Genomic DNA, 23,379 nt, shown 5'->3' on the forward strand with positions numbered 1-23,379 from the left:
AGACGGCAAGATGTACTGTAGTGTGTGTGAAAAAGCTGATGGCAAAAAAATGCATATACACGCAGATGTACACATTTTAAAGAATCTTCTCTTAAAAGACACAGACACGGCTATGCTGTTGCTGTTATTGGAATGCAGGAAAAGATAAAAACACATGTAAATGAAGGCAACAAACACTGCTGAGAATCCCATCTCATCATGGGAACGGTCTACTGTATATACTAGCACAAAGAAAAGTGTCTGCGTTCATATGTATATCTGTACACAGACAGAGATTGTTTAAACTATGATATAGCATAGAGTTTAAACATTCATAAAAATGTACCAAAATGCACATCCGTGGAGTTTATTAGCCTTTGTGTTAACAACAGATCGTTTTAGTATCTGATCGATGGGACGCAAAATTTTGGGCATGTGCGTTTTAGGAACTCTTGAACAGAAAAGCTAGAGCAATCTATGTATATCTATCTGTCTATAGATAGATAGGTAGTAATTAAACCATCTAATATTGTTTTTCTTTTTACTGTAAAGGTTATGTATTTAATCACACGCAGATCAATGTAATGTAAAGCATCCAGAGATGATAGCAAAAGCAAGAAAAGTATCAACATTACGATTAAATACAAACAAGAAACGCACAAATATGAAATTTGCCATGCCACCGGTATCTGTTCACTTCTCAAATGACAATTATTAGTACTTGTATAACAATAATACCCACTTAAAAATGTAAACCATTTGTATGCATATCTTCGTAAATTTTCCTTGGTTTGATTTTTTTTTAGGTTGAAAAAGAATGGCAGGTTTAATGTACTTTATTGCAGGTGTAAATTGTAATTATTTTTGTATGTGGGAAAGTTATGTTTTTAGGCAGTAAAGGTCTATATAAAAATGTATTGTTTTTCATGGCACTTTTATATTTGTTTAGACAGGCAAACAAGCACTGTTTTTCTATTTTTCTAATTGGGAACACATGCATGTACTTTCCCAACTGTGGCAGGAAAATAAAAATAATAAGTCTTTAATACATTACAGGGATGGAAATAAGACTCCTAATGCATACTGTAGCAGTTTGTCATTTTTGTAGCAGCACCGTCATTTTGAGACAGGTGGGAGAGGCCAAAGGAAGTTGGCATAATGGGAAAACTGTTTTATTTCAGTACCTTGAACGGCACTCCCATAATATTGTTGCAACATTGAATGGCCAGTGTCATTAAGTGATATCCTTGTATGTTTTTGTAAATCCAATACTTCCTGCTTTGCTTCAACAGCTCGATTTTTCAAACTGTCAGATGCCGAGTTTATAAGGGTGCTGTTGACTTAGACCTGTGACCTAATACGGCTTCCATATTGCCCTGTGACGTTTTTAGTTTACGGGTGATGGACCCAACGTTTACACAAATGTATTTTATGATTCTCCAAGTCAAGTTCCTTCACCGGTTCACATGTTTACTTGCAGTGTATTTACAGTTGATACACAGCTATTATTTATGATGCACTCCTGTAAAGTTGGCTGGTTTCAATGTTTTTTTCTTAGCCACTTTTTTATTTATTTTTAAACCACTAACCATATATCTTGGTCATTTATCAATCGTAGCCGTTGCAAACTCGGCATGTGTAGCAATTTTGAACTCTGCATGTGTAACAAGTTTCATATTTTCTTGGTTTAGTTACCTGTAGGAGATGAGCTGTGTATTTGTGAAGAAAACTTATTTTTTCATTGTATGCTGGAAACATTCCACATTTTTGATCAACTACAATCAGCTAGTAATATGAGCGTGAAAATATAAACCAAACTTGAAAAGTTGGATACGTTTGGATGGACTGGTCAGAAGTTCTGCATATTGTGCTAAACACTTTAGAACTGTATAAAACGTGTTTACTGTCTCTAAGACTAGGACTACATTCTTTAAAAGGGTCTCTATTCAGGTAGCTTTGTTCATTTCCGTTGTACAGTTACATACTGTATAGCTGAGTTGTTATTGTGGGTCTATATAGTAGTTACGGATAATTACCTCTGCATAATAATACACAGATGTTTGTTTTAGTTTAATTACATTTTGGTTAAATGGCTACAATTCTTGAATTGCAGTTATACCAAAGATAAACTATTAGTTTAAAAAATGTACAGGACTTTATGGACTATGTAAACCAGTAGTCCTGTTTTTTTAAAAAATAAGTGTTATAAATAATGACAATTAAAAAAATCTACAGCACAGTAAGAAATGTATAAGTTTATTGCAGTAAATCTTTGTCACAGATAAATTATACATTTTTTACACAGTGTTTTTTTACACAGGCATAATTACATCACATTAAAATACATGTGGTTTGACAGTGACAAACAGAATAATCTTATTTGACTGCTATTCTTTCACTACATTTGCTCGGCTGCATATGTGACATTTCTGCTGTTATTGTTTACTTTAGTTAGTGGAGTTATATTCTCGGCTCTCCGGCACTCTTCATTTGGATTTTCATCCAAGGCTGTGTTTCATTTCTCTTAATGCTTTATTTTCTAAGATACTTTCGATGCATGTTTATTGGCTTATCGCTGTGCCCGATGCAGTAGTGCAGGTAGCAACCATAAAGTAGTAACAGCGGTGAACTACAGTAACATTACTTTAACCAAAGGATCCTATAAACAGAACCAGTATACTGAAAAGAAATTAAACCAAAAAGAAAATAGTTTGGGTGCTTTTCTTGTGGCTTTTTTTTTTTCATGTAATGATGTTGGAAATGTTTAGGGGGGAGGGGGGGGGGGGGTATCAGAATATGCTATTATAGTGAGGAATAAAAGCATGATAAAGTGTCAGTAACAGAGAGTGGAGCAAGGCAATTGTATATGGAGCAGGGGAGCGGCACGGGGTAGTTGCTGGAGTGGAGCGAGGAGTGGACATTTCCGCCCTGCCACACCATGTAAGCTCAATTTATATCTTCTCTGTGGTTATTTCCTATAAGATACCACTGTTACAAACCACAAATACTCAAGAGATTCCTAAATATTTTTTTTAATCTATTTTAGTAAATCTGCTACCTCTGTCACCTGCAAATTACTAATTTCAGATGGAAATAATAAGATTATTTGAAGTTGAAACTAAAGGAATTTAGCACACTTTTTTCTTACCCAACTACTTAATAGTACACAAAACAAGCAGCTGTAAAACCATATAGTACCTTACATATACATTTTAAATGTACATATAATAGTTTACAGTGTACGTGTGTCCACAATTGTTTTATGTTGGTATGATAAGCATATTTTGCACATAGACTACCAAAGTAGATACTGAACTTGTAGCATTTCTTTTTTGTTAAGCTGTTTTGAAAGTGCTCACTGCTGCTTTCACTTGCCGCGTTTTCTCAACGAAATCTTGCGAAAGCCTCACAACCACTGGGTCATCGTTAGGGCGGAAGTGGCGGCTGCTCTAATACGCTACAAGACATACTAATTAAATATTACTAGAACAGATGGAATACTTGGAATTACTTGTGGAATAATTAAACAAAAAATAGCATAAATAATTCAGCTGTCATTAAAAATCATCATAATGGATACAATATCATACATTTCCGATAACTAATTGTTTTTATAAAGCCATTTTTTTTATCGTGATATGATATTATTGAGTTATCGTAAATTGTCCCAACCCTAATTTATAGTATTGCATTGTGACTCTCAACAATTGTATAGTTCCTATGGCTCTCAATAAATTCAAGAACCACTGCTGTAAGGACTTCAAAGCGACCCTCTTCTTTAAATCCATAGCCTCACATGCTGTATAGACAGTGTGTGGTGAATGCATTTGGCAAATGTTTGCATACTTGAATGCAGCCCAGCTTTAAGACGATAGTGTTTCTAGTTCATATAACATTGCACAAGTAAGCTTCCAATGTCTTTGCTAATGTTTATTACACGTTTGTACAAAAAAGAGATTTCTCGACTTACCAAAAAATGTTTGAATACTGTAAGTAACCTGTTTAAACAATACTGTAGGCTATCCCACTGCAGTGGCTTGTCTATGCTAATTGAGACATTGAAACATGTATTCTGTGTTGTTGACAGCGCTAATGATGGTGATTGACAATAATGTAAAGTGGAGGGAATGTTCAAGTGTGAGTCTAGGTGAGAAAGTTGAGTAGTACTGGCACTTCTTTTTGTACAAGACGTAGAATACAAAGGTGTTCATGTGAAAATGGTCTTTACTTCACTTTGTTCATAAGAACACAAACATAGCGTTAACTGTTGTATACAGTAATTACGATATTTGCGGTGTAGAATAACTGGAATGCTGTCCATACCGTAATGTCCCTAAATCATGGTAAACCGCAAAACTGGAATACTGGCGCCCCTAATTTGGAAGTTGTTTACTATTTGGAAGTCAGAGGTTACAAACAGAGCCCCTTGTGGTTCATAAAGCTGGCATTTTGGATTAATTGGATATTTTTGTGTGTTCTACTCACACACCAAGAATGTGAGAATGAGTAGCCTACAACATGAGGGCAATACGAAGCAAAGCCTGATGGATGACGCCAGCTAAAAAATTACCCAATAGCACTGTTATATATGGTAATGCACAAGTTTGTTTTAAATGCAGAAAATAATATAGCCTATATCCTACAAATGCCTGATTGTTTGGGCAAGTTGAGAAAAAAAAAACCAAAAAACTTCTTTCTGCTTTAGAAATTCAGAGACATCAAGTTCTCAACTGCAGCCTTGTAGGTGTATTGTAATCCAGTTTTACTGTAGCAGCAAAGCTACATTATCTTCTATTGCTGTCATGGCAAAATCACAGTTATAGGTCAATAAAACTCTGGTTTAGCTCCATTCCTCTCTCTGTTGCCCTAGGTCACTGCTATACAGGTGAATCTGTTCTCAGATTCCTAAATACTGGTTGATCTTTATTTCTGCATGTTTTTATATTACATTAATGGCATTTGTTTTCCCAATTTTCAAAACATCTGAAAGCAACATGTATTGTAGTACATTTAGTTAAGAAACAGGAATGGGTGCAGGAAAAGTACAAACAAATGCCCACTGTAGCAGATAGAGTGTTTGTGTTTCAGCTACAGTTGCTTGTCTGCTAATAAATTAGCATTGAAACTTGTATTCAGTGTTCCTGACAGTTTTGTCCAAGACTATTGTCAAAATACAGTAATCAGTTCACATTAAAATAAATTGACTCCATTTAGTAGAGTTATGAATAAGACAATAAAACTTGGTATTGTTTATTAGGCAACATAATAAAATGATAAAGTTGTATGGCGTTTAAAAAATGCATACTAATTATGTTTCATTAGCAGTGATTATGATAGCCTTAATGCTAAACCTGTGTATCTTTACCAAGCTTTTCATTTGATCTTTGCAGTACTACTTCTGTTTGTTCTTGATGTGTCTGGCGAGTTGTATTACGTTTGTGTTTTAGCTGCGAGCAAAATGAACGAGAGAACGGGGTGCAACGCTACCCCGGGGGACCGCGTGGTGTCTATCATTTCTAAAATTATTAAAAATGAATTGTTGTTGGATTAAGAAAGAAAAAAAAAAAAATCAAACAATGTACGTTTCTTGATTGAAGCCCATCCGGCTCAGTTTTCATCAGTTTTTCATTTCAGAGTTTGACTTTCCAGACTAAGGCAAGGTCGGAGGTGTGTGTGTGTGTATATGTGTGTGTGTATATATATATATATATATATATATATATAATATATTATTTTTTTTTTTTTTTAAACAACAATAACAAAGATGGGTCGGAAGTTAAAGATTGGGAAGGTTGAGTTACTGGAACGTCAGTTTTATTGTTTTTGCTGTCATGCTGCAGGATGCTGATAGTGCAAAAACTCATGGAGGAACAGAACTTACAGGGCAACACAGATCTTGTTGCATTAGCACTAGAAAAACAGCTCTGTAAAAAGAAGCCTCATATCTCAAAAATCATTTGAGGTAGTGACTTCAAATTTTCAGGGTTCCCTGCATGCTGAATGTATTGATAGCATTGATGTCTGGCATGTTATGGCTGCCATATTGAGGTCAAATGACCTTGAAGTTTAAAGCTGAATAGAGACAATAAACCTTGAGTAACTGTCTTAATGTTTGGTACACAGTTGTATTCTTTAATGTTCTTGCTTAAGTTCCATTACCAGTTATATATTAGAAATTAACCCTTTCACTGCCACATGACATTGCTTTGCCCCCTGGCCATGCCAATGACAGACCAGATGCTTTGAAAAAATCTGACTTGCCTGCCATACTACATAGAACATTTTTTAAAAATATGTTTACCTTTGGGTAACAGACAATCAAACATGAAGAGTGATACATTTTTGTTTTCTAGGTTGTCGATAGGTACTTTAGTACCCTGTGCCACTGATGAACTTCTGAAGGGCACCCAGTTGCAGGGTAAGTAAATGTAACATTAAAACTACTTTAATTTTATTTTGTGGAAGAAAAATATGTGTTTCCTATATAGATGGGGACTGGGATAAAGTTTACAGTATGAGTTTAACTGCAGCTACTGTATAGAAAGCATAATCCTATTAATTTAGCTACTGTCTTATTTTAATTTCTTGTAAGAACAGTACAAAGCTGCAAAAACTAGTTGATCAGGTGCCTGTGAAATTGTTGTGAAATAGCCTGTTGTTCACTACTGCAGAAACAGTGCAGAAACATTGAAAGACAGATCATAAAATACAGCCTGAATGTGGTACACAGACCTTTTTGTGTTTGTTTTCAGTTTTCTGATACACTGCATTAAACGAAATGCTGAAACATTTTGTCTCATTTTATGATTTTATTTAAAGTTCTTCCACTGCATTCAAAGTTAATTTTAATCTCCCAGTGTCCTGGCCGAGCAGTGAAGCGGAAAATATTAGGCAGAGAGTGGAAGTCTAAAGTGGGGATGGGTTCAGAGAATAGTGCCTTGAGCCAGGAGCCAAATATTTGTTTCTGTATGTAAAACCTGTCTAATATTTGGCTAGAAAAGGTGACCACCAAAATAAAAAGGTATATGATCCCCAGTTAATTCACAGTAAGAAAAAATATGTTTTGCTGCTTCGAAATTTAAACAAATCTGATACAGATCTACTGTAAATCATTCCATATTGGGTTTGATTTATAGTGTAATATGTTATGACTAAATGTGTTTCAGCACACTTCTAAAACATTTGTGTTGTTTTTACCTAGATGGACTTAACTAAACAGCAGAGGATTATGTAACAATTGAAAGCCTATTGATCATCACAGGAGTTCAGTAACTGTAAATCCTTATCAAACAGATACTGTAGCCTGACACATTCTTTTAAAATGCTATTGTTTTGGTCTTGTTCTGTATATAACGTTTATTCAAAGACAATAGGTGACGGTATTATAAACTTGCATGTAACTGGGATAAGAAATTAGCTTCTATAGAAAAGTCGTGCTGCAGTAAAGACATGTCAGACGTGAACTTAATAACCTGCATATTACAATACCAGGGTGCCTTTTCAGAGTGAGGAGCTAGTTACAACATTGGAATTTGGCAATGCTTTTCAAGGTAACAGCCGATACAGAAGATAACCTTTGAAGTCATGTTGTTTTAGTTACCACCCAAATCACATTTGTTTAAACTGGGTCAAAGGTAGTTTTAATGATTGAACTGTTTCAGGACTTTTTTTATGAATAGCTTTAATTTTGACAGAGAAAGTTGTAGCATTGTCCTTCCTTGAATTCAATGATGTTCTATAGCATTTGTTTACTGACTAAACCTGTTCCTCGAAGTGCTTTTAAACATCCTTTGTAGGATCAGGGCTGAAGCAGGGAGTTGGGCCACTTTACACTTTCCAAGTCATTGAGTCGTAATGTATTTCTTGATTATACAGTGCTCCCTCACTATAACGCGGTCTCGGGGGGCACACAATATGAGCGTTATAACCAAAGAGCGTTATAAATGGGGGAGGGGGTGGGGGGCGCACAACAACACACATCTGACTAAAATACAAAATAAAATAACTCCCTCTCTATAATGCACATGTAGTGAAGCAAAAATGTAACTTTCTGTGAATTAACCATGCATAAAGCACCATGTAATCAATGCTATATTTTTTACAAAAAAATGGTGGTAACATTCACCATTGATGGATCATTTTAATTAGCAGTTTTTAAACTATAAATAGACTGGCTAAACGGCAGCCGGGAGTTCAGTTCAAAGTGACAGACAAGCAAACCAAGTGCGAGAAGGAGAGCAGGTCAGGAGAGGGGAAGAGGGAATGGGCTCGCCCCAGGTTCGACTGCCGGAGCCGGGTTGAAGCGAAGCTGAAGCATCTCATCTCCCGGAGAAAGCCGCAACTTCTCTCGCAGCAAAAAAGTAAATACATTAGGAAAGATAACCATGTAATAGGCCTAATATTTATTTAGTTATAAAACGAATGCTGAATAAGATGTCTGTGTTATAAAGTGCCAGTGCAGCTTTTCTTCAGTTCAGATACTGTATCAAAAGGGAGAGACCGAAACAGAAGTTAGACTGAGAAGTTGTTTATAGTTTGAACAACACCGGTACTGTGTTTACTGTAGAAATATTGCATGAATCACTAGTATAGGGAATTGGGGGACATGCTGCAAGAGAATTATATCTGAGGCGAGTTATAACCGAGAGCCTTATAGCGAGGGAGCACTGTAATTCAAAGGGGTCATGGCAGGGTTTTCTTATTCCCAATACACAATGAATTATGATGGAAGAACATCCTTTATTTTATTTACAGCTATTGCTAACATGAGTTAGTTTGTGAAGTTACTTTCGTATTGTATTTTCCAAACTGCAACTGTCTGTTGCGAGTGTTTCAGTCAAATATCAACTTCTGCATAGAAAAAGGCACACATTACTGATGCTTCACGTACAATAATCTCAAAAGTGATGACACTTGTTATAACAATGTTATGGCCTTTTTTAAATAATAGGAGTGCAGTGCTGAAACAACTTCAATTAACTTACATTTAAAATTGAGATGCTGGACTGATATTCATGAAGGAATGAACATGTATTGGTGAAATTAAGTGGCTGTAACAATAATTACAGCAACACTAATGAAACCATCCATTTTTGTCTTAACCTCACGCAACAGCACATCACATCAATACTTTATTCTTTATTTCAGTAACTATTATTTCCCTTAGTTTTGGTTCAAGTCGTAGTTTTATGCAATACATACAGTAGGCTGATGTATTTTAAAATGCTGCTCATGTATAATATATGTTTGCTTTCCGCTCTTTCTAAGAATAAAGGTCAAGATATCCTTCTCTCCACAAACTGTGCAGGACATAATTTAGCCAAGCAATGTTGGAGAATCCATTCAATCCATTAATGTAAAAAATAGACTTCTGACTTGTTCTGTTGGAAATCTTAGGGGGATAAAGGGCTTATTTATTTATTTATTTATTTATTTATTTATTTCTGAATTAAAAAATGAGGATTTTATGGGTTACACATTTAGCAAGTGCTAGCATGACAAAGACAACTTGGATCTTAGGAAAATCATTCAGTTGTCCTAAATAGTTAGGAAGTGACTCATATCCTGAAACATTACATCGTAAAGAGCTGTGCTGTGAACATCAGCTAACTACTCTACATCAAAGAAACTGAAATGCACTGTTGCCTCTTCTGGTCTAGTGTTGCACAGCTAGTCAATTTAGTGTGTGATCTTACAAGTTATACAATACTTCAGAGCAATGGGAACTTCATTTGACCTGATTCTATGACCGACCTGGCCTAGTGGGAAAACCAGAAAGGAGTGTCACTTTATGGCATAACATAAATATATAAAAAAAATTAAATTGGCAGACTGACAAACTTAATGATTTTTACAGTGTACAGTACAAAGCTACAGTTGTGCAGGATATGGTAAACCAACTACAGTATCTAGGGAAGACTAGTGTACTGTGTGTTTTCTGTGCACAATACATTGGATGTGTATGAGATACCTACCCGAGTGACACATTTCCTGATTATCAGTAATCATGTGATCAAAGGGATTGGTGTGATTTAACTTAATTAAAATAATAAAATTTTATCTTGACTCAAAGTATAGTTGTTCTCCAAGTTGCTGCAGTTACAGTGTAGATGCTATAACGAGTTACTGTAAATTAGACATATTTAATTAAGTAAACAATTATTTAAATGTTTTTGGAATTAAAAGTATAAATGCAAAACTGACTTTTTGTGAACATGCTGTGAAAAAATCCCTAACGTAGCAAATCCGCTGAATTTAATACCAGCATCTGGTACCTTTTAAGATTGCATATTGTTGGATGAAGTCCGCTGCCATCTGGTAATGTATGTTGTTTATCAGCTTACTAGGTGGTGTCCACATTAGTAAGTGTTTTTCACAATCGGTAAACTGTAATTTAAGTTTGCTCTTATTAGGATGGATCGGTGAGTAGTTTGTGCAAAAAAAAAAAAAAACAGCAGTGACATACAGAGAAGCCACAGTATATGTGTATGTGTGTGTGAATGTATGTGTGAATGTGTAGGGGGGCGGGGAAGTGTCAAGAGGAAGGGGGGCACGACCCAAAAAGTTTGAGAACCGCTGTGCTAACATAAACATGAGCATGCATTCATTTGTGTCTATGCTGATTAGAGCATATTATTTATTATCATGTACTCTAGCAGCCTCACCTACCATTCACTGTGTTAAGGGTGTTTTTGTCAAGTCTGCTGGCAGCTGAGCGAAACTGAAACTGAAGCTGGGCAGAGGCGGGTTATTAATGTTGATAATCTCATCAGAGCGACAGCGAAAATTCGAAATTCGACCCACACTGGCCAGTTTAAAATCCAGTGTGGACTTGAATTTGCAGGGCTCCTACTGAAATGGTTGCAAATACACTTGTAACACAAAAATGCTGCCTCTCCCTTTTAAAAGCATATGTCAATATTTATGAATGCACTATGATGTCGGTCTGTAAGGGGGGGAAAAAACAAACGCATATCACATGTTTTAATAAACTGAAGTCTAATAATTGAATCGAATACAAATGCTTGTAAGTGCAGATAGGACCCTTTTATTTTATTGTGTTATATGTTTACGTATTGTTTTATTTATTTATTTATTTATTTATTTATTTATTTATTTTACATTTTGACGACTTTTTTAAAACTTTTAAATTGCATTCCCTGCCTCAAGATGGCTTCCCATGTACCCGCATGGACCTCTCAGAACTACATTTCCCATCACCCTCCTGCTCACTGGTAAATCTATCAATACAGTAACCCCAGTTTCATGCAACAGTTGTGACGGTGACCAAAAATGTTTGAGTGTTGTGTAAACATTTAGTATTTAATATCGTAAATAGCAGAACCAACTCACTGCAATTTTTAAACTTGTTTTTACTGAAAAATAACATGTAAGTAAGAGCTGTCTGTGTTACATGCTGTCAGAACAGGACTTCACTAACACTGAGCATTAGAGGTGCAGCATGCTATTTCCCATGTTACAGCTGTACACAATTAGAGGTGCCGTCAACAATTCCAGACACAACACTTGCAAAATATTTAACATATAAACATGCTGAGTCCATTGCAGTCATAGATTAACCATTCAGCAGAATATGGCAACAAACAAGTGAATACATACATTAAGTTACTGTTTTAGTATCACTTTAGTGTCTTAACAAGTTGTTTTTGGCCTGGAGACTTTGTCTGTAACCCTGATATGTAATATGTAAATGTATTTTAAAGAATAGAAAACAAAAGCAAAACAGGCCGTGAAGCTTATTTGACCAAAAAGTGCTTTTACCAGTGTCATTGCAAACACTTGCACAAGCAAATGGGACAATTGTGTGGTTTTTATGTTTCATGCTTAATTTACTGTATCGTGATACGTACTGTATCGTGACCCTTGTATCGCGATATGTATCGTATTGTGAAGACACTGCCGATACACAGCCCTGTTTGAGATACATTTTGTTAGTATTTGTGCAAGAGTAATTTTTCTTTTTTTTTTTTTATACAGGTGCTCGTACGGTGTGCAGCACTCTTGTAAAACCATTCTCCTGTAGGTACCTCAAAGTTAATACTGTGGTAAGCCTGGAAAAAACTTTGATTTTATGTCTAGAATAAGTATTAATCTTGAGATTGAAAAGGCACTATTAAACGTAGATTGATATTGTTAGCAATATCAATCTGTCTCTCTTGTTGATTTTCTCGGTATGTCTTCTATTTTTACATCTAGAGAAGTGCTTACCCAATTGTGATGAAACATTTTTTGGGACAAGATATTGAGTGTGACACAGTCTGGGGAAATATATAGGCTGTCTGTATATTCCACTTTTACAGGCATGTGGTGGATGAAGATCAAGGTGGTACTTCATTATACCGGTAGCTCAGATTTGGTTTTGCAGCCGTGGCAGGGGATGTATGTCACTGACTTGTTAAAATAATCAGAAGCCATTTTAATTGATTTGTTTGTATTCTATTGCTAGTGTTTCGATACTAGTATTATTTTCTTAAAATGTAAAAATTACAAAGTAAAGATATTTAGGCAGTTGATTGATTCAACAATATCCAATTTTTTTCAGAGATGGTGTATTGCTTACAGGGATACCTGCCTTCAGGAAATATCATTTCATTTAATTTTGCTCAAAAGCAAAATTACAGGATTAAAGCTAAGCTTGTATTGATCATTCTGTCAGTTTGGCAGCCAGGAAAGAGTGCTAATCTGATTTGGGCTCTTGAACAGTAGAATTTGTAACAGTTAATCTGTGATGACATCAAATCTATAGATTTTCTGTGCTCTGTTGATTCTCTTTAGTACAGACTGATACATTGAAACTGTTGCACAAGAGGTGTGATTTATTAAATTGAAAGTCCTCAACATGATTGTAATAACTGGTTATCCAAAAGTCGATTGTGTTTCAGTTATGATTAGTGACCTGTTTTGTCTGAGTGTAAACAAGCAGTAACAAAATGAACAAAAACATTTACTTTTATTCTAATTTTGCTGATTTTGTTTTGGGAATACCACAATATTTCAGTAATTGCACTGTCCTTGAGAAAATTGAATTGTCATACTTGCTAGCTCTTAAAAAAATTTAAAAAAGCCATCTGAGCTGTTACATAATATTTAATTAAACTGATGTATGGGTCTCCCTCAAAGCTAACGTATGTTGTTTATGAAAAAAGACCATTAGTCTGGTGCTTGAGATTTAATTAAATCTATAGGCAGAGACTTTTGGGGCTTGGGAATTTTACCTTTTAATCAACACTCTTCTTCGAGTAGGCCCCCTAGTCTTTAAGATTAGGATTAACAGGGCCCCTTTTCTTTTTGATGCCCCTGTTTGGTACAGTATGCATTTAGAGAAAGCTATTTGTCCTAAAGTAAACAACAATGCAAGTTTATATTTGTTGGTTTTGAATGTTTTTATCTGAGACAAGACAAGTATTGGTTCTGAGTTATTTTACTAATTATACTAAGATAAGTAACATTAACCTTTTGACTGCTAATGTAAAATTCTGTTAAATTCATATTGTTACTTGATACAGGCCAACTGAACTGTGTTACATTTTCTGAAAGCTTTATAAACACTCATTATTTAGTTTGATAAAACCTACTGCACGCTACTTGAGCAACAGCTTCCTTTTATCTAAGGTAACGAAAGTGGGGTGTAGTAAGCAACATTTCTTGCTTAACTGTTTCTAATTATACTTTTAGTTCTGTGAAGTTTGTAATATGCAGTTCTCCTTTTTAAGAGATGTCGGTGAAGAAAATATCTTTGAAAACTATACGCCTTAATTACTATACTGAATATGAATGTGGTTGTGTGTAAAGATAGCATTAAAGCTATGATTTTAAAGATTAGAATTGTTGAAGCCTGTGCTTTTGTAAGTGGTTTGCTGATACTGTAGAGAATTGCTTTGTGTCGCTTTGAGCACTGAACCAGGACAATTGCAACATACCGGCAGGTTAAACTTTTATGACCCTGACAGTGAAAACCACAAACTTTCATCTTAGTTGTGTGCAGAGTTAAATGCAAGTTTTAAGTGGAAATCCAGGACGTACAGCACATAGTGTTCTGTAGTGACAGTCAGCATCTGTTGACTGTTGTAAAGTCTTTTAACAATACATTTTTTCTTTACCAACCCATATGGTTGGGTACCATTTAAAAAAAAAAAAAAAAAGTTCCGAGTCGCCGGGGGGTTGCGGTGGTGAACCGGGATGACTGAAAATATATAATTGGGGAGAAAACTGGGGTGAAATCATTGGCGACGACTACATTTAAAAAATAAAATAAAAATACAAAAAAAAGAATTCTCGTAACAGACGGTTTACATTTTCAGTCGATTAACATTTCTTTGCTTTATCCAATCAATAAAAAATCCAGCTGCCGAAGAATTTTTGTTTTCTTCGATTCAATTAAGTTGTTGAAATGTTAAATCTGTTGTCTCATGCTTTTTTTTTCAGCTTGTCTACTGTCATGTCTCCGAAAAGATCAAATGTGACAAATGCCAATCATTTTCAAAATCTTTAAAAGATCTCTCACAACAGTGTGTACATTTATTTGCGAGTTTAATATGTTGTGTATTGATAATATATTAATTGAACTGTGCTGCGGCAAAAATAAGTTCCACATAGTAAAAAAATCCTTAACAGCCAATCAGTGTGCAGCATCCAAATATTCTGTTTGATAAATAAAGATTTAGCTGGAGATCTGTAGCTGCAACTGTGCTGGTACCTCATGGATGGATTGTAACTTCACAGAATATTAATTCACATAAATCAATTTCTGCTGTAATTATTACTTTAAAAATAAAACAATCCTTTTTTCTTCCCCCTCTCTGTAAATTCGTGTTAATGAAAAGTAAACTCCAATTTAAAACTAACTGGTCACAGAAAAAGGCCCACCCATCTTATTAAAAGAAAGGTAGGTAAGTCTACGGTTATTCTTAGTATTATAGCGATTTTTTAGGTGCTTATTTTTCAGTCAGCTATAGTGTTTATTGTGTGGTCCGCACATTCAAGAGGTCTGTGAACAAAAAAGTTTGAGGACCACTGCTCCAGAACATTCCATTCATGCTTTGCCTTGTAGTGCACTGTGTGGTCAGGTTGGCACTGTTGGAAAGAGATGGGTCAACTGAGGTGACGCTTTAATCCAGGTCATTGGGGACTAGCAGGAGTTTGGACCAAGTTACCCATTTTGTTGTACAAGGAAGATGTATTGCAGTTTTTAGCTGCATCATTTTGAAGAACATACTATAGTCCATCATAGCTGTTTTACAGGGACTTTTTGAAATGATACAGTATGGTGTTAAAACTTTCCAAAACCGCAGTTTAATAACTACCATAATGTTATCAACATAAGAATTGTAATTCTTGACAGGTACAGTATATATTCCACCTTAATTTATGGCTGTTCTCTAACATTGGGAAGTCTCTTAAACAAGGGAAAACAACTTACACTCTGGCTTTTGTGTTTCAGTTATTTTACTGCTACTCTAGCCAGCAGCTGGGAGCTCTTGTCTCCAGTGCTCTCACATCAATACCCGATTCAAACTATGTCCTATGGGATCTTTTCTTGCGGCTAAAATTAAATAACAGAATTGCCTCAATGCACTACGCCATCATTTAAAAAGCTCTTAGTCAGTCAAGTATTAGCATATAATGTTATGCAACTGTATCTTTTTGAAAATAATGTAATGAAGATGCAGCAGGTGTAACAATATATTATTGCTTTAGGACCCAGAATGTTTTAAATTCTTCCAAGATACACTAGGCATGAAGCTGACAAGGTATTTATTTTGTTACGTTTCAATACTATCCCAAATACATATAACATGTATTCACATATTGCAGGGATTTTTTTTTTTTTATGTGTAAAGTAAACCGCATAGCTGGTCTGGTTCATCTAGCAAGACTCTTGGATCACTGTGAGGCAGCATGGGTGATGGTGGAGGTGTTATTGGTGGGTCGATTGATGGCAGCTTGGGAATGCTAACCTTGATTTATAAAATGATCAAAGCAGAATAACTATAGACATATGTTTGACTTGAATGATTACCATTATATTTTAAACAGTTGTTTAGTTCAATATAGGAGATCAGTTCAAATTGTAGAAGTGTGATTTTTAAATAGTTTAACATTCATAACTGGAATCTCTCTCTCTATAAAGCATACAGTACTTTGTAAATGCACTTTGGAGTAAAGAACAGATTTTGGATAGCTAAGTACTGCATTTAATAACTGTTGTTGAAGTGACTGAATTGTCTAAATTAGTAACCTGCATCTGTTGTGTTTATATTGCAGTGCCCTCATCTGGTTGTATATTACATAACTGCACCTTGAGTCTATAGATTTGTCTAGGAATTTTGTCCATGAATTTTTGGGGTTTTGTTCATGGTCTTTTTGGGCTTCTTGTACAAAAAAATGTATTTGTAAGCTCTAAGGTCGGTGTGTCTGATTTTGTATCGTGAAATAACCACCATCAACAGTGTTCATGTAGATTCATTGACCCGTGGTCTGGGAAATATTACTTTATCAGAGTCATTTGGGAGAAGAAAATTGACAAAAAAAAACTGTATGTGCTACTGCCCCCCCAAAACCATCTCCCAGACCCCAGAATGGGAACCCCTGAAAATCCCCTAAAAAAATAAAAAATAAATAAAAATATCCTCACCACTAGATGGCATTACTCCAGTCGTAGCTTTGTATTTTAAGGAAAAGGGGGCCGGCTATTTTGCTTAAAAACAGGTCTACTTGAAACTTACACCTGTCAGTAACTTGTTTTGTAGATACTTAAATATAAGTGGGGAGTGTTTTTATTACACTATCCTTTTATTCATGGTAAATCATTCAAGCCATGCAATCCACTGATTTTTAAAATGTATTTATTTATTTATTTATTTACTTTCTTACCTAAAATGTATACAGATTTAATTTCTTGTAATACAGACATAATTTGTGTCGTTGTGCTAGAGGTAAAATTAGTTTTTAAAACCACACTCTGGGGGTAAGTGTGTATACATACTGTTGTATTAATAAAAGGTAGAAAAAATAGCTGCATGTGTTGATGTAAATATAAACTTGCTGAAATATAAACATGACAATGTGCTTTCCTTTTATCTGCAGGCTTGTGTCCTCTGTGGTGACCTCATGGTTTAAGCAGGAGTAAAGATGAGTATAAGCAGTGATGAGGTCAACTTCTTGGTGTACAGATATCTACAGGAGTCAGGTATGTTTACACACTGCTTCATTGCTTTTTCATGATCTGTATTAACGGTTGTCAGCACATTTGCTATGAGATCCATTTACCTCCCTCATCCACTTTATTACTTTTCCATTTTGCAATTTCTTTCATTTTTTTATTTGGGGGGGTGGTGGGAGAGATCGGTGCCAACAAAAAATGATTGTATACAATTATTTCTTTTATAATAGTGAATTAATATATGGCCTTTATATTAATATTCAGGGGCAGTACAGTAAACGTCACACTTGATGGTTACTATATGAAGAGGACAAAAAATGTACAAAATATTTTTTTTCCGAAATGAAGCTGCCACAACCTCTGTATTAATCAATCAATAGAGCACATTTAATTTAGCTGGCACAGTTTATTATTTGCTGTGCGTGTACAATTCTGTACACAGACTTTTTTTTTTTTTTTTAATAATCGGCACCAATTAATAAATACCTAAGGGGATGCTTGTTATTTTTTTTTACAATAGGAAATGTACTGTGTACAAGCCAACATTAATGGTGTTTTTTTTTGTAATTTTTCTGCCAGGGTTCTCCCATTCAGCATTCACTTTTGGTATTGAGAGCCACATCAGTCAGTCCAATATAAATGGTGCCTTAGTGCCCCCTGCTGCTCTCATTTCTATCATACAGAAAGGCTTGCAGTATGTAGAAGCAGAAGTCAGCATCAATGAGGTAAGAATGGGACATTTCTTACATTTGTATATTTGTTTTCACTTTTGTCATTTGTCTAACTATAATCTGATTTTGGTTTATTTTTATTGAAAAAGCCCATAGGAATATTGTAAATAGATTATTATTTTGTGTATGTTCTTGGCAAAAGAAGTACAAATCATTGACAATTGAAACTCTTTCATTTTTTCCAGGATGGTACGCTTTTTGATGGCAGGCCGATAGAGTCTCTTTCTCTAATAGATGCCGTGATGCCTGATGTGGTACAAACCAGACAGCAAGCTTACAGGGACAAACTTGCACAGCAGCAAGCAGCAGCCGCTGCTGCTGCCACAGCCAATCAGCAAGGATCTGCAAAGAATGGGGAAAATACTGCGAACGGGGAGGAGAATGGAGCACATGCCTTACCAAGTATGTGTGTTGGTTGCTATCAAATGCTTTTTAAACATTAAGTAAGAGCATGACTTGGCATGTACTCCTGTAACATTGTAGGGGCATACATACTATCACACATCCATATTATCACAGCACCACGATGTTGCCTTGCTCCATGTAAAAGGAGGCATAGATCGGTTAATGTTACAATGTAGAGAAAGGACAGTTACACAGTGTAATCAAAAAGGTTATTTAAAGAAAGCGTGCTTATCTGCGAAGAGTGAAAATAATGTATTTTTGCAGATTTTATGATATTTGCCTTGGTAGAAGAGTGTTACTTAAGTGTATTCTGTGTTTCAGATAACCATGGAGACATGATGGAAGTAGATGGAGATGTAGATATTCCTCAGAATAAAGCTATGGTATTGCGTGGCCACGAGTCCGAAGTTTTCATCTGTGCTTGGAATCCAGTCAGTGACCTCCTTGCATCTGGGTAAGACAAGACAATTGTCTATGAATGTCTGTTAGTTTTGCCTAAATCCCTTGGGCTTCTAGGGTTCTAAGCACTTAGGCTTGTGACAAGAAAGTGTGTGTGTGTGTGTGTCTTGAATTTTAGAGTGAATTAACTCATCTCTACTTCTGGTACAACAGTGCCACCATTAGGTCATACTGCAGTACTGATACAGCTGTATTTGTTGTATTAATGTTAAATATAATGGGCAGACTTTAGGTTCGATAAAACAGCACCCAGATTTAGAAAAAGAAAAAATATATATTTATTAGGCAGACTGATGTGTATAATACGTACTGTGCAATGAATTTGTTCTTAGGTCTGGTGATTCGACAGCACGCATCTGGAACCTTAGTGAGAACAGCACCAGCAGCTCAACTCAGCTTGTACTCAGACATTGCATACGGGAAGGAGGACAGGATGTACCAAGTAACAAAGATGTCACTTCATTAGACTGGAATGTAAGTGGTGTTTTCTATTGAAAATCTTAGTAATTAACACATGGTTGTGGGATACTGTACAGTACTTTGAAGCATCCTGTTTTAAGGCTACATTGGGCTCTATATCATTTTTGTCAGTTCTGACCCGAGAATAGCAAGTTAGGAGCTATCTCCTGTAAAAAGGGTCGTTTTGTATGTACATGTAGAGATTATTGCACACGCAGTACCGAGTGGAAAGCCCTTCAGATGAAAGTGTATTTTACCCATATGCTCCTACACGGTTCAAGATAACTGTCTATTGAAGCAAGTATTTGACTTGTCTCTCAAACTGCCACAAAGACAAGTTTCTTGAACCCCTCCAACTGGAAAATGTAAGGAATTCAAGAATTGATTTGGTTTTAAAACATTGTTAATTATATTTTAATGTGCATTTTCAACTCCTGTTTTATACATGGCTTAGTCCTTTACAGAAAGTTGTGCAATATCCTCTTGCAACGTATAATATATAATGCATTTTGTAATGTATAGGGATTCATGTGGATATTTAAAAGAAAATAATTAAAGGGAATGTGCAGCAAATTTCTGTGGAGTGATCAGCACCAGTATTTTAAAATGTATTTTACTTACTGCAGAGTGAAGGTACGCTACTAGCAACAGGCTCTTATGATGGATTTGCCAGAATATGGACGAAAGATGGTAAGCTAAACTAAAAAAAAACAATTATATAAATTAATGTTCTAATTCTGTCATGTGATTTTGAAATTAATAAATTAAAAAATGTGAACCCTTTCAATTTCTAGGTAATCTTGCCAGCACCTTGGGCCAGCACAAAGGCCCTATTTTTGCTTTAAAATGGAATAAGAAAGGAAATTTCATTCTTAGTGCTGGTGTTGATAAGGTAAGACACTTTTACAGTTAACTAAGAACACTATAGATGCCTTCCAAGCATAAAAAAATCTAAAACTAATTGTCAACTATTTGGAATGAACCATTAGAGCCTGGTGTATCTTAATTAAAACTAGAAACCACAGAACTTGCATCCGCCAATCAGGACACTTTCAAGGTTAAACCTCTTTTTATTGCGCATCTTCTGCTTGACCGTGTCTGTCTCATCAGGGTGCTATTGCTTCATTTTTTTCATTATTTTAAGAAGAAAATTAACTGATGAAATGGAAGCCAAGCAGCGTTTCTGGTGCAAAAATCTTGGCTACTGGCTGAAGTTTGATTTTGAGTACTGTTAAGTGTTTCCCAATCATTTAGTATAATCCTGTGTTTTACCTAAAATTACTCTTAATAAAAAATAATGTAACTATGTTTTGTTCACAGACTACAATCATTTGGGATGCACAGACTGGAGAAGCCAAACAGCAGTTCCCTTTCCACTCTGGTAAGACATTGATTGCATTTCTAATTGATCTGGTCTGTTATGTAGCTGAAGAAACCTACATAAGTTGAGAATGAGGTGATCTTTATATAAATTTTACCACATGCTATAAATGCTGACTTGGAACAGGGATCTACTGTAATTGAAGCATGTGTATATATATATATATATATATATATATATATATATATATATATATATGTGTTTGTGTGTGTGTTCATTTCAAATAATCATATTTAACCTTTCTTATTCCTACACAGCACCAGCACTAGATGTTGACTGGCAAAGTAACAACACATTTGCCTCATGCAGTACAGATATGTGCATCCATGTCTGTAAACTGGGACAGGACAGACCCATTAAGACATTCCAAGGGCACACAGTAAGTATTGATAAAATGTTGGGAACATTTTCTACCCACAATAAATTAACGTGTTACATTGAACTGCTTCCATGTAATTGGTTTGAAATAAACACTTTATTTTCATTTTTGAAGATCTCCCAGGTCTTCTGTTAGCATCACTCTCCTTGAGTGGAGGTTGTAATAAAAATGTTTTAAAAAGTTTGGATCCGATGCAAGAAAAGATATTAAGACCATTTTCTGTTTCAGAATGAAGTTAATGCTATCAAGTGGGATCCAACTGGTAACCTGCTGGCATCCTGCTCTGATGACATGACTCTAAAGGTAGCCTGATGGCAGTATTATTATTTTTCAATGTAAAAATAATTCTGATATTCTAAAATCAACAGTAAGTATTTCTATAAACAGTGTGGTTAACATTGGATGAAATTGTATTTTGGCTAATGCTTGTAATTTAAGATTTGTAAATTAACTCTCCTCCCTCGTTGTTCATCTATTCAAAGAATTATAGGCAGGTCTTTTAATCTATTTAATTTGATTTAAGATATGGAGCATGAAACAGGATACCTGTGTCCATGACTTACAAGCGCACAACAAAGAGATATACACTATCAAATGGAGCCCAACAGGACCTGGCACCAACAACCCAAATGCCAATCTTATGTTAGCAAGGTAAACATTACACAAAATTCTGTTATTTGGGTGCTGTATTTTGTAATTGAAATGTTGTAATACTTGGGTTCAAACCATCAGTTCATAAAGATTTTCATTATTTTGCAGTGCATCATTTGACTCTACTGTTCGATTATGGGACGTAGACCGAGGAATCTGCATCCACACACTGACCAAACATCAGGAACCTGTGTACAGTGTAGCCTTTAGCCCAGATGGCAGGTACCTAGCCAGTGGCTCTTTTGACAAATGTGTACACATCTGGAATACACAGGTATACTATGTTTTTATATTATCAACATTTTTCTTTCATAAATTTACATTTCTTGTATACTGTAATGCTCTAGTACTTTGCATGTTAATAAGGCAGTGAAATTATTATGATTTTTTCTAGACGGGCGCTCTAGTCCATAGCTACAGGGGAACAGGAGGGATTTTTGAGGTTTGCTGGAATGCAGCAGGAGACAAAGTTGGAGCAAGTGCATCAGATGGATCAGTAAGTTCCTAATCCTCTCATATTTAAGGTTTACTTCTCGTATAGTACAAAAATGAATATTTGCATTTGTCTGAATATGAGCTGTTAAAACGTCTCAAACAATGCATCTTTTTAGTTGTTTACACTATAACTTTGATTTTTTATATATATATATATATATATAAGTGTAACAGAACATCCAGCACGGTTTATACCTTTGCTATGTCCCGTGTTTCCCATATCACACCATTATATTTTTAAGTATACTGCTGACTCTTTTTTGACACGCAATGGGCTACAAATGAACTCAGCAGTATATTTCTGAACATTTACTCCGGAGCATTTGCCAGGAGAAAAAATAAATAAATCTAGAAGCCTAGAAGAAAAAGAAAATCTTTCTCCTGGCAAATGTTCCAGAGTAAGTTGAAAAAAAACACACACTGCAGGGTGTTCTGTAAAACTGTTGTTTAATTGCTATATTATTTTAGATGGAAGAAAAACAAACAAACAGTATATGAAGCAGGGTTGCCAACCTTGCAATTTTGTTTTTACTGACTTACAGTGCCCCTTTTTTTACTGACATTTAAAGAAGACAGAAACAATGAACTACTTTATAAAATAGGCTATTTTTATGTACTTCCATTTCTTATGGTTTTATTTACTTATTAAGGTCATGGATATTCTTATGGTCATTTGCAGACTGGATCATTTGCTTCATTGGTCAAAGTGCTGTTTTTAACGGCAGTCTTGATAGTCAGAATTTTGATCCAGAATGTCTGTAGACAGTCGATTTCCTATGTCTGTTTTTACAAGCTTCATCTGAGAAAAAAAACTTATGGCGTTAATAACAAAGTTGGCAAGTGTAGGAAAGCGTGGCTCTCTGCTAGGTGTAGACGAGCGCAATTTTGTGCCAGTATTCATCAGCCGCCAGATCCTGAGCTTGCTGTGCTTTGGCTATTTGTTTGAAGAACATACACTAATTTCAGCATAGAATTGTTATTGAATTGGCATTCTTGTTTTGATACTTTTCACTGTAATCACATAAGTTATATGTAATTCAAGCTTATTGGGAAAGCTGCAAAGCAATACAAATGTAGCATCCTTTATTTTGATCCAAAATAACAGGCATCTTCTGTTATTTACTCATTTATTGACAGTGTTAAACTGACTTTTTTTTGTGACTGTCCGTAACTTTATGGACGGTTGGCAACCTTGATATAAATATACTGTATTTAGCAGTCTCTGAAGTTAGCATCGGCTGTAAAATTATTTAATATC

At 35.3% G+C, this 23,379-nt stretch overlaps 1 protein-coding gene across 5 annotated transcripts in view; it reads left to right on the top strand.

Moving 5' to 3' along the window:
• Positions 1–23,379, top strand: part of LOC117423350 (F-box-like/WD repeat-containing protein TBL1XR1) — a 56,249-nt gene that overhangs the window by 29,931 nt on the left and 2,939 nt on the right. The window contains exons 2-17 of one of the 5 annotated variants that reach the window (XM_058990192.1): positions 6,333–6,397; positions 11,149–11,213; positions 11,977–12,044; positions 17,086–17,188; positions 17,741–17,886; positions 18,078–18,294; positions 18,619–18,751; positions 19,089–19,230; positions 19,842–19,905; positions 20,010–20,107; positions 20,536–20,596; positions 20,854–20,975; positions 21,204–21,278; positions 21,499–21,626; positions 21,735–21,900; positions 22,021–22,122. In XM_058990192.1, coding sequence (XP_058846175.1) covers positions 17,131–17,188; positions 17,741–17,886; positions 18,078–18,294; positions 18,619–18,751; positions 19,089–19,230; positions 19,842–19,905; positions 20,010–20,107; positions 20,536–20,596; positions 20,854–20,975; positions 21,204–21,278; positions 21,499–21,626; positions 21,735–21,900; positions 22,021–22,122 — 1,512 coding nt within the window. In that variant the 5' untranslated portion in view covers positions 6,333–6,397; positions 11,149–11,213; positions 11,977–12,044; positions 17,086–17,130. Of the gene's footprint in view, positions 1–6,332; positions 6,398–11,148; positions 11,214–11,976; positions 12,045–12,236; positions 14,885–17,085; positions 17,189–17,740; positions 17,887–18,077; positions 18,295–18,618; positions 18,752–19,088; positions 19,231–19,841; positions 19,906–20,009; positions 20,108–20,535; positions 20,597–20,853; positions 20,976–21,203; positions 21,279–21,498; positions 21,627–21,734; positions 21,901–22,020; positions 22,123–23,379 lie in introns of those variants that run through there. The other 4 variants (XM_034038969.3, XM_034038971.3, XM_058990194.1 and 1 more) reach the window with 4 other exon arrangements.

This window comes from Acipenser ruthenus, chromosome 17 (genome assembly GCF_902713425.1).
Source record: "Acipenser ruthenus chromosome 17, fAciRut3.2 maternal haplotype, whole genome shotgun sequence".
NCBI lineage: Eukaryota > Metazoa > Chordata > Actinopteri > Acipenseriformes > Acipenseridae > Acipenser > Acipenser ruthenus.